Below are 10,677 nucleotides of genomic sequence, written 5' to 3'. Positions count from 1 at the left end.
TAATAAGGAAGGGGGGCATTTCAATATTTTGTTTCCAGGTAAAAAAACATATTTTGTTATATATTATTTATAATGCATCTTAATTAAATGAGTCCAACCTATGATTTCTCGAAAAGAAAAAATAATAGCGAAGGAGTTTCAATCAATGTTTTAAAAGCCAGACTGGACATCAAACCGGAAAGATCAACAGGTCACGGTTTAAACGATTGGATCGGTCAGACCGATGGTCGGACCGGTTACATAATAATTAAATAAAAATAATATTATATACATATATAATAATACAAGTACAACAGATACATAAAAAATTAAGAATAAAACATCAAAAAATGTAATATAATTACCATTACAATATGCTTCGCCCATATATACATGTCCATATATCAACCGTCAAGTAAAAAAATATTAAAATATTAGTTTAGCTTCAGCCTACTCCCTGCCCCAATCTGGTGTTGCCTGACAAATAGTCTAATCAACTTTAATCTCTCACACTATTTCAATTCACATATTCTGACCCCGTTCAATTTTTTATTTTTGCTTCTCACACCTTTTTTTACCATCAGCCTCCTAACTTCTTCTTCTTTATCTCTCACATTCTCGTTGCTGTTAGCTTCTTGGTCATTGTATTTCATTCAACTTGGATTTTGAAACAAAGAAACACACATCAGACGACTGACAGACGAGCAGGGACTGGAGGAGCTGGACCAAGACACGGCCACAAACCTTCATCCATCTCCTTCTCGATTTTTTTTTCTGGTTTTTCTTCACCCATTTCCCTCTACAAGTTTAGCCGTCCGGTTCTTACAGATCCGTTCCGATTTCCGGCTTAAAAGCGGGTTCCGGTCAGAAAGCTGCTTTTCTCCGGTTCAAAACGGTCTAATATGAAAAACGGCTCCCACTGAAAAACCGAGCCGTGGCTGAGTCCGGCCGACGGTCTGACCGGTCGGACCGTCCGGTCCGGCTCAGGTTTCTAAACATTGGTTTCAATAAATGTCTTATGTCATAAATTTTCAAAAAAACAAAATATGACCCGCTTCTTTATATATATATATATATATATATATATATATATAAAGCTAAAAAATCTCTTGCTATACAAAGTATGTAACATTATTCAATTATATGTAAATATCTTTCTTTTTGTAAATAATTTAAGGTAGTCTAATAACCTGCTCAAAAGTTTAGATCTTGATCTAAAGGAGGCTGTAACTTTAAGCAATAAATTTTGTTACGAGAAATTTGTTAGTAATTTTCCTTACATACTATTTCCGGTCTTTAATAAAAGATTAATTTGAACAGATTAAGAATATTAGTTAAATTAATTATTTGTAATAAATATGTGTTTTTTCTAAAATATCATTGATATTAATAAATTATATTGGCTAGAAATATCATGATTATAATGATTATTTAAAAAAATAAATAAATATGAGAGATAAAATGAATTAAAATTTTATATTTAAGACTAAAATAAAATTTTAAAAAAATTTTATATTAAAAACGGGAGATAATATATTCCAAATAGACTAATAAAGAAAGAAAGATTAAAATCTCAGGCGGTGGCGGTATGGTAGTTGCACCTGCATGGGTTGTAACGCCTAAATCCTACGGAGGGTTGCCCCCATTTTCATTCCCTTCCTCTGTTCGAGTTACTACGATGATGCCTTCTCTGATCTTCAATCCTATGTCATTTCATCTCCACCACCCAACACCTTCTGTCCAGATTATCCACCGACCTTTGAAGCCCCCGCCGGCTCTCCGATCAGTTATCCCGGTGAGGAGCTTCGCTTCCGCGCCAGGTTTTGACCTCAAAGCTGGGAAAGGGTAATTGCGATTTCCACTGACATGTGCTATTCATTATTCTCTGTGTCATCAACTTCATTGCTCATGGAGCGGAATTTGAAATTGAAGTTAGGAACTTGGGGTCAAAAAGCTTATAAGGGATGAAATATAAACTTCCTTGCGATGGCAACCGAACTTGTACGGTAGCATTTTATGTTGAAGTCTGGAACTTCAAATTGAAGCTTATCTGTTCCCATTGATGGCCTGCGGCTAAATTTTATTTCACCCTCTTGGCTTGCCCTTCCATATGCAATTTTGCATACAGGGAGGGTTTCTGACGTTTGGTAGAGCGGAATTGGTAGGATTATGTTAATTTCTATCGGTAACCTACTAACCTGGAAATAAAATCATTGTATAATACGCATATACAGGGATAAAGTAATATCTTTTTGTGAGAAACTTCAGATACTTGGATTTACTTTGGAATATTTGTTCGCACAGTCTTGATTAGAATTATAATAGAAATTTTGAAAACTTAGGGAAGCCTTGGAGCCTCTAGGTGGACACTGGACAGCATTGTAGTCCGTGCATTCATTAACACTGCGTTAGTTCATTAAGTTGACTGAAATGGAATTCAGTCAATCTTTGGATCATTCATAATTTTCTTCTTACAAGTTTGTGGTCATACACGTGCTGTAATATGCCATTCAGGCTCTGCTCATACTGTTGCTTGTAATTTTGCAGAATGGGTGGGTTCTTTGATGTTGAACTTAAAGTCCGTGATTATGAACTGGATCAGTATGGAGTGGTCAACAATGCTGTTTATGCAAGTTATTGCCAACATAGTGAGACTTCATGAGCTTATGTATTTCAGTTGCCGGCACCGTGAACAGTTTCTCTTACTGAATTATTATCTTTGAACATAAGTTATCTCAGGAGATACTTTTTAATTATCTGAATTCTGAGTACTTGTCATAAATGATATATGACAATATTTTATATTTGATTCACAACTACACTTGAAATGTAAAACAAATAACATATGTTAATTAATGAAGATTGAAGACCATGTTGCTGTATTTTCTTAATATTTATAGTTCTAGATTCATTGTAAATTATGATGACAGAAACTGTAAGGCTTACTTCCTAGCTTAAATCCGTAAATTGATTGCTTGTCTATCAATTTGCTGCTCAGGTCGTCATGAACTCTTAGAAAGCATTGGTATTAGTGCTGATGCTGTGGCCCGTAGCGGTGATGCATTGGCACTGTCAGAATTGTCACTTAAATTCCTTGCTCCTCTAAGAGTAAGCCTTTAATACCCTGTTTCAACTTCTTGGTCGTTACTTGTTCTGTTGTTGGGTAAATATCTTGTTGATATATGGAAGCACATACACGCATATGATGGCTTATGCAAGGATGGTTCTATTTACTGATATTTGATTTCATTCTAAGAACGTGCAAACAGAGTGGAGATAAATTTGTTGTAAGGGTTAGAATTTCGGGTTCTTCAGCTGCTCGATTGTACTTTGATCATTTCATCTTCAAGCTGCCAAGCCTAGAGGTTAATATCTGTCGCTTATACTGTAATCTTTCTCTCCAACTTCTTTATAGTTTCTCTTAATATTTTCTGAATTTGATGGCAGCCTATTTTGGAAGCCAAGGGTACTGCTGTGTGGCTTGACAAAAATTACCGTCCTGTTCGTATTCCATCAGAGATGAAGTCTAAATTTGTGCAATTTCTTCGTAATGAGGACTCTTAGATTAATTCTGCTTCCAAAAACAATATTAATGACGGCATTTTTATTATGAAAATATTCAGGAAGATAATTAGTGGTATGCATCACTTCGATTCCTCCTGGGGATTGGGAAGAGAATGTGATGGCTGATGGCTCTATGATACAAGTCCAGCAAACCGATCTCAAAAAATATAAAATATCCGAGATGCACAGTACTAAACCAATATATCTGAAGTATTTTACGTGTCGATTGATTGATGTATATCCATGAAGGCCACTGCCAATGCATCCATTGGTATAGAAATTTGAAGAGAACAAAAAATGTGTTTTTCCCTTTTTCTGAATCCTTAAATGCTCATCAGTTGCCGTAGTCTTTTACTTGGGCGGAAGAAATTAGAGGTTTTGAGTGTTGTGGCTGGTCCCTTTACTCTGTACCTGGTTTGTTTTGGTGATACTTGAGAACTTCTTCTGGTGGAGAGTAATAGCAAGTTGTTCTGTCATGAGCTCCAAGACGAATGAAGTAGCAGTTTTGGAAATTTAAACTTCCTGATGATCAAACTCAAATGAAGTGCTTTTTAGCTGTTGATTAATGTAGTTCCAAACTGGTTGTAGTGGTTACTTCTTATTCTTACTATCTCCAGTTCTAATTATAAGATCTTGTTTGTAGATTACAAACGAGGTCTTATAATTAGGACTGGAGGTAGTATTAAGGCTTCTTTAGTTTATATATATGAAGTTCATTTACCAAGTAACCGATGTATGATGAATTTTTTCAAAAATCTGGAATTAAAACATATGATTGAAAGAACTTTCTTTCCGTATAATGTTTTATTTAAAACCCATGATCACTTATCCTTTAGATTAGGTGGGTCCCTGTTAAAACTTTGTTATGTAATTATTAATTAAATATTTTTATTTATTTGGTTTTTTTGGTGACATGAAAGAATTCGATGTGATCAAATTACATCAGACACACTGGCCCAACAATCAATGCATCAGGCCTTCTAAGTGGCTGTACAACTTTACCCATTAGTGCCGAAAGCAAGACACTGATGCGGGATTTTTGCTTATCATCAGAATATTACGCAATTTATATTATCTTCAATGCATATAATGTAAGTGTGGCCTGGAGGGAACATGGAAAAAAAAACCTCATAGTTGGATTCTTGGATTAGGCATAAAGGACCTGACACCCGAGTTTTCTTGAACAAGGTCGACAAATATATTAATATGAGAAGAGAATATATGATCCTTAAATAAAATAAAATACTATTAGTTTATTTAATTTATACTGTTTTGATTGGAATTTGGAAAGGATGTGAAAAGCAAAACACAGTGGAGGACCTGTCGACTTTTTAAATACCAAAACTTGAAGGCCAATGCCCAATCAAACTAAATCGATTGAATTGGAACTTGGAAGATGCGGGACACCAAAACCAGCATTACTAATGGTCTTCTTTACCGCCTTTCAGCCAGCTGAGTTTCTTTGTATAGTTCAGGCGACAGATTTGAATTATTAAATATTATTTGATTAAACCCAAATCCAAAAATCTAAAAGAACCCGAACTTTATGATACGCAGTAACAAAGTCGTGCACGGCATGCATTGAATCAGCAGCGTCACAAGAAAACAAATGACACATCATTCACAGATAAAGAAGTGGGTCGTGAGTTTGACAGTTGGAGAAGAATGGTAGATATGAGAACCTCCACTAGAATTTAGGCCCTGTTTGTTACGTGGTACAATCACAAGCTCATAGACACAGAAAGAGAGATGGAAGAAGGCGGAGGAGAGAAGAAGAAGGTGATGGTGGGAATTGATGAGAGTGAATGTAGCAGATACGCTCTTGAATGGACTCTGCAAAACCTGGCTCATACCCTTGCAGATTCTAAGCTCATCATCTTCTCTGCTCAACCCATTGACGATCTTGGTTATGCTTACGCTTCCTCCCTCGGTGCTGCCCGTACGTTTCTCTTCTTCCACGCTTCTGATTTCTCCTTCAATTAAATATACAAAAAAATTATTATTCAGAAATTTGTCAATAACTATCATTTTTTAGCCTTCTTTCATTTCCTCTCCAACCTACTTTCTTACTTCTGCCTTTGTTTTGCAGCTCCCGAGTTGATACAGTCCTTGCAGGAAAACCGAAAGAAGCTCACTTTGGCTTTGTTGCAGAAAGCTAAGGAAATCTGTGATCAACATGGGGTATGCTTGCCTCCCTTTTTTTGTTAACAACATCATACAAATTCAGGTTTTTGATCAAACCCGTTGATAAAAGTGATGTCATCACTTCTTAGGCATTATTAAAAACATGGTTGGTTCCCGCTGTTCCAAAAAGCTGATGTGCCTTTGGATTCATATAAGTTTTCTTATGCTTTGGTTCTGATTGTTGTGGATGCTTAGTTTCTGCAAGAATAGTGTTCAATGTATGGATGTCAGGCTGGTTATATTGTGGACAAGGAATGGAATTGTGTTCAAGCTCCTAATTCAATATGGATTTAATAAAGAAGAGCAAAACCATTTGTGTGCAGTGCATATGAGCATAGGATCTCATGTCTTGTTTCCGTAGATTGATGCAGAGACACTCACAGAAACTGGAAATCCTAAAGAAGCAATATGTGAAGCAGTGGAGAAACTGAAAGTCCAATTACTTGTGCTTGGCAGTCATGGCAAGGGATCCCTACAGAGGTTCTCAAATTTCGTTTTGTTTCACTCGTTTTTGTCAGTCAATCGCATAATATACTACGTTTATAGTAATTTATGCGCGAAAAGAATTTAGAGAAATTCCTGTAACATTCTTCAGGATGCTGGAAAAAACTGATGAGGATATATCATATCTTCAACGGTCATTATATGCTTTTATCTTCTGCTTATGAAGAGTAGAAAATTGACAGAACTCTCAGAAATTCATTCATGCATGAGGCACAGTAATCGCACATGCAAGAAATAATCTCCCAGATAAATTATTATAGTTACTGTGATTCAACTTGTGCCTTTATTCACATCTAGAAAGCTGGTCATTATTCTATCTTGAGATAGAAAATAATGATGATGATATCTTCTTGGAACAGGGCGTTTCTGGGAAGCGTTAGCAACTATTGTGTTCATCATGCCAAGTGTCCTGTTCTCGTCGTAAAGAAAAAAGCTTCATGAAGGAGTGACTACTTCATATATATATATATATATATGAATGTATGTATAAGGGGAAACTGTGCAGACATTGCTTGAGCATATTTTACTTTACCCTAGCGTGAATTATTCTTTCTGATAAACTGTTTGTATGTCCAAGTCAACTTTTGGTTTTTAAGTCAAATGTACGTGTTGCTCTGTTATTTGGCTTCTACTTATATTTCTTAGCCGCAAGAAATACATAATGAAGAATATACTCATCATTATAAACAAAGATAACCCAAGAACAGGTCTGAATTGCCCACTCGTAAAATTCAAACTTCAATCCAAAAATTGGCTTGTGAACTTCATATTTTTCTGCTAGTGCCTGCAAGGAGTCTAGTTCTTGTTCACACGGGGCTGTCACACAAAATATGAGTAACTATCTTCGTAAAGCCTATTGCACTGCCCTTGTAGTAAAGAAATCAAAATGATATTTCCTATATCGCCATGCTAGCATGAGATGCCACGTCTCAATTTTGTCATGCTAGTTCGTGTGGGATAGCGTATAACTCTTATTTTCAAGTAATGATGCTTTATAATTCTTTGTTTTCTATTAAATTTGTATCAGCTCAAAGTCAGCTAATCCAAACACAAAAGAAGAAATTAAGTATTTGAGCTTAAAAAGCACGGATATGTGACTCCTATTTTGAAGTATCGACGCGTCATAAGATTTGAGCCTAGAAATACAAGAAATCTGAATCTGTTAAGCAAACTGGTTGGCTAATCTCAGGGAATCGAAGACGGACAGTCAAGTTAAGCGCGAGAATAACAGTAGTATAGATGTAGAACATGCATACATACACAAGAAACCTGAGCTAGAAATTTTTCATTCCCCAGGAATAATAGATCTCTTTCATGTTTCGATAGATTACAGCAAAGTTGCTATTTCAGCTAAAAATACGATTTAGTGTGGCTGCCAAACGAACTCCTCCTTGAGCTAACCTCAGATTTACTGTTGGCAAACGAGATGAGAAGTAATCATCTGCAGAGTTTTAAGATTTCATGGAAGGGTTAAAGAAATAGAAAAAAATGTTATGACAGAAACTTTTAACATTCAAAACCTCTAATGGCTTACCTCCAAGTACTGAGTTTTCAGAGACATCTTTGTATGCCCATTCGCATGCTGCTTTGATGCTTTCTGATGCATATCTTAGCAGAGAAACAGATGTCAGGAATTTTCTTCTTGCAGAATTTTCCAGGTAGTAAATAACAATGTATGTCAGATGTTTAACATGTTTATTTGTCTTGTTATAATTTGCTTGGTCCTTTTTTTCAAAGATCAAGTCTAGTTAAACGTACATATTTGGGCATGTGGTCTTGCTATCATTACAGGTCTCCCAGTCTCTTACTTGATCAGACCATTCTTTCTGTTCAAGGAAAAAATGTTGGTTAATATCAAACTTTCTTGTTTTATTGTTTGAATGATGATAACAACAAAATCCACTGCAAAAATACCGTAATATTCTGCTGAATTGCATCAATGAAACCATCCATGTTAGAGTCGTAGAATCTTTGCTCTGCTGTCTCTATTATGTTATCATCCCAAACCTATATATGGTATTGAATTGGTGCAAGGTATTAATTATAAGTTCATATGAGTAAAACTGCATAACTATAAACTCTATTATTCATCATCACTTCTGTATCTGTTAACGGAAGAATAACTTTTATATATGTACATATATAAATTTCAGAGAAAGTAAATTTGAAAAGACTGTATATATGGTTAATGAACTGACATGATGAAGATTAGTCTTTCTGGTGAACCAGTGAACATCAATTGTATTGCCACCCCTATCTGAAGTAAAGCCCACATGGAGAGGCTGCAAATTAAGCATCATAATCAAATTGCTATTTCAGATATCAGGATATGGCTGATGATTGGTTCAGAGATTGCATTCTGTCGACATATACACACACACACACACACACACATACCTGATGTATATCTCCCATGAAATGAGAAAGGAATAGAAGTGCCTGGGTGAGGTTATCTGACACAATGACATTGTCAATCATATTCCAAACGGAAATTTGGTTAGCCAATAGAGAGAACCAGGCCGGCCCATTAGTATATATGGCCCAACTTAATGGGCTGATGATATCAATTTGGGCTTGACAAAAGTGTTTAAATTGAAGGCCATTGGTATGATATAAGTGTTTAAATTCAGAGTTTAAATCAGGGCTCACATTGTGAATCTGAATCGCTGCCATAGCTGAGGAGCTGGTTGGTGTAATTGTTGATGGCTCCTGCAACACATCTTCCCTTGAGTCCATCCTCATCCTTGCAATCCCCTGAATGAATGGTCAACAACTGGTAAATACCACACCAGATTATCATCACATCATACCCTCAAGATTAACTGGCTTTCTCAGGGCAAACTGTCGTCATGCACAAAAATACCAGAAATAAATAAACATAGCCAATCGCCTTGCAAGCTAATGGCATGAGAGCTCTCTATAAGTGAAAAGTTACGGATTCAATTTTACTTGTAACCTCAAACCATTACTGTGTATCCTTTTAATTCAAAAAAAAGGAACAAATAAACATAGAAATTACGAAACCAGAAGAAATAGGAGAAGGATCTTACTGTTGTACTGGTAATTGCAAATGTTGTCAGGAGTATCAATGTAATGCAAGGCAGATGACCAGGGAAAGATGAACTTAACATGATCTGCCCATGAGCAGACACTCCCCAAATCATTTTTTGCATATTTTGGCAGCAGATCCTGCACGGCTTCCGCAGCCGCCTTGTTCAGCCGGGGCTGTTCAAAAGAATCACAGGTAAAGAACGCCATATATATACAATCCATAAACACAAGATATATCAAGCAAGTTTCGATTTTGAGACAAGAAACTGAGATAGGGAAAGAGAATTAGGTACCTGAGCGATCTTACAGATAATGGCGTGCCCATCTTCTCCCCAGGCTATGGTGGTGCTTGGAAATAGAAGCACCAGTGACACTACGGCCGCTAAGTGGATTCTGCAAAACTCCATAATATGTGATTCTCTTGGAAATCAAACAAAGCTCAATATCTCTGTGAGGTTTTATGGGGCAATATAATTAATGCGAGTAAAGCAAAGAGGGCTAGTGTGAACTGTGTGAACGAGAGAATACCGTCGTTCAGCTTTAGAGAGCTGTATATATAACTCTCAGAGGCGAATCATGGCAAAGGCTGATATCACAATCTTTTCTTCTCACGTTGAAAACTCTATAATGACCATAATGACCCTTATACAACTGTGTGTCGCCAGTATTTGCACGCTTCCTGCAAGCCAAATAAATTTTTTTAATTGTTTTCATATTTGTTTAAATAAAGCCTACTATGAAAAAATATATTGAACTTTAAAAATAATGTTAGAGAATAAAAATGGTAAATTACAAATGCCTTTCAATACATTAAGTATATAACTCCAAATATATACTGGCAAAAAAATATGAGTGTTCTTTTTTAAGCAAGCCTTTTCTTTTGTTATTAGATGCATGAATCTCTTCTATTCGTTTTTTGCATTTGAATCCGAAATCTGGCTTGAAAAAGACAACAGAACCGTAAAGGCGTAAAAGAAAAGAAATTTGAATATTGAAATGGACTCAGAGGAATAAAGTTAATTGATTCTCAGGAGCATAATTTGAGGGAATTAATGCATTCAATTGGAGTCTTTGAATGCTAGAAATGACTTTGAACTTGAAAATTGAAAAATGCAAGTGATGAAAGCCATCTTGCAATGCCAATTAATGGCTTTTGACCAAAACAAGTAAATATAATCCTTCCTATTTGAAAGATTCTCTTTTCCTAATCACTGTATTTCCGTTTAGCATGAAGCATTAAAAATATGGTGTAAAAATTGACATTCAGATTAAAAAAATTTATTAAAAAAGTATTTAACATAGAATATTTCTTATTATATGAGATTGGACACACCCATGTATGTGAAATTAGAGAATACCTCTTCTTACCTCAATGGATTTGTCTAATCTCATATA

At 35.7% G+C, this 10,677-nt stretch overlaps 3 protein-coding genes across 5 annotated transcripts; 2 read left to right on the top strand and 1 right to left on the bottom strand.

Moving 5' to 3' along the window:
• The first annotated feature begins 1,630 nt into the window (after nucleotides 1-1,630).
• LOC114725857 (acyl-acyl carrier protein thioesterase ATL3, chloroplastic-like) lies at nucleotides 1,631-4,324 on the top strand. Its single transcript, XM_028912429.1, has 5 exons — nucleotides 1,631-1,824; nucleotides 2,527-2,627; nucleotides 2,978-3,087; nucleotides 3,249-3,344; nucleotides 3,427-4,324. Exons 1-5 carry the CDS (start codon nucleotides 1,658-1,660, stop codon nucleotides 3,541-3,543), a joined length of 591 nt encoding a protein of 196 aa, XP_028768262.1. The 5' UTR covers nucleotides 1,631-1,657; the 3' UTR covers nucleotides 3,544-4,324.
• Nucleotides 4,325-5,257: 933 nt separating this feature from the next.
• On the top strand, nucleotides 5,258-6,862 carry LOC114725858 (universal stress protein A-like protein). Its single transcript, XM_028912430.1, has 4 exons — nucleotides 5,258-5,482; nucleotides 5,633-5,724; nucleotides 6,089-6,207; nucleotides 6,591-6,862. Exons 1-4 carry the CDS (start codon nucleotides 5,293-5,295, stop codon nucleotides 6,670-6,672), a joined length of 483 nt encoding a protein of 160 aa, XP_028768263.1. The 5' UTR covers nucleotides 5,258-5,292; the 3' UTR covers nucleotides 6,673-6,862.
• On the bottom strand, nucleotides 5,748-9,689 carry LOC114725856 (endonuclease 2-like). Of its 3 annotated transcripts, XR_003738452.1 has the most exons (10): nucleotides 9,576-9,689; nucleotides 9,282-9,456; nucleotides 8,881-8,985; nucleotides 8,629-8,684; nucleotides 8,430-8,513; nucleotides 8,146-8,238; nucleotides 7,990-8,057; nucleotides 7,766-7,839; nucleotides 7,492-7,672; nucleotides 5,748-5,925 (listed from the first exon to the last, which is right to left on the bottom strand). XR_003738452.1 is itself a non-coding variant. In XM_028912427.1 (9 exons), exons 1-9 carry the CDS (start codon nucleotides 9,687-9,689, stop codon nucleotides 7,578-7,580), a joined length of 864 nt encoding a protein of 287 aa, XP_028768260.1. In that variant the 3' UTR covers nucleotides 7,366-7,577. The 3 variants fall into 3 exon arrangements, 2 of the variants coding, with proteins under 2 accessions (XP_028768260.1, XP_028768261.1); XM_028912427.1 differs by lacking the exon at nucleotides 5,748-5,925 and having other exon boundaries at nucleotides 7,366-7,672; XM_028912428.1 differs by lacking the exon at nucleotides 5,748-5,925 and having other exon boundaries at nucleotides 7,366-7,642.
• Between the last annotated feature and the right edge of the window lie 988 nt (nucleotides 9,690-10,677).

The sequence above is a fragment of the Neltuma alba genome, unplaced genomic scaffold, assembly GCF_004799145.2.
Source record: "Neltuma alba isolate B1F8T4 unplaced genomic scaffold, ASM479914v2 tig00012284_pilon, whole genome shotgun sequence".
In the NCBI taxonomy this organism is placed as follows: domain Eukaryota; kingdom Viridiplantae; phylum Streptophyta; class Magnoliopsida; order Fabales; family Fabaceae; genus Neltuma; species Neltuma alba.
Note: the sequence above shows the minus strand (reverse complement) of the source record. Positions and strands in the feature narration are given on the sequence as shown.

Coding starts and splice junctions, on each gene's coding strand:
- LOC114725856 (XM_028912427.1), bottom strand. CDS start 9,689: ATGGAGTTTTGCAGAATCCACTTAGCGGCCGTAGTGTCACTGGTGCTT. Junction 8,514..8,628: donor TCATGGGAGATATACATCAG/GTATGTGTGTGT, acceptor CTTAATTTGCAG/CCTCTCCATGTGGGCTTTAC. Junction 8,058..8,145: donor CAATTCAGCAGAATATTACG/GTATTTTTGCAG, acceptor TTCCTTGAACAG/AAAGAATGGTCTGATCAAGT.
- LOC114725857 (XM_028912429.1), top strand. CDS start 1,658: ATGATGCCTTCTCTGATCTTCAATCCTATGTCATTTCATCTCCACCAC. Junction 1,825..2,526: donor GACCTCAAAGCTGGGAAAGG/GTAATTGCGATT, acceptor GTAATTTTGCAG/AATGGGTGGGTTCTTTGATG. Junction 2,628..2,977: donor TGCAAGTTATTGCCAACATA/GTGAGACTTCAT, acceptor TTTGCTGCTCAG/GTCGTCATGAACTCTTAGAA.
- LOC114725858 (XM_028912430.1), top strand. CDS start 5,293: ATGGAAGAAGGCGGAGGAGAGAAGAAGAAGGTGATGGTGGGAATTGAT. Junction 5,483..5,632: donor TTCCTCCCTCGGTGCTGCCC/GTACGTTTCTCT, acceptor TTTGTTTTGCAG/CTCCCGAGTTGATACAGTCC. Junction 6,208..6,590: donor GGCAAGGGATCCCTACAGAG/GTTCTCAAATTT, acceptor TTCTTGGAACAG/GGCGTTTCTGGGAAGCGTTA.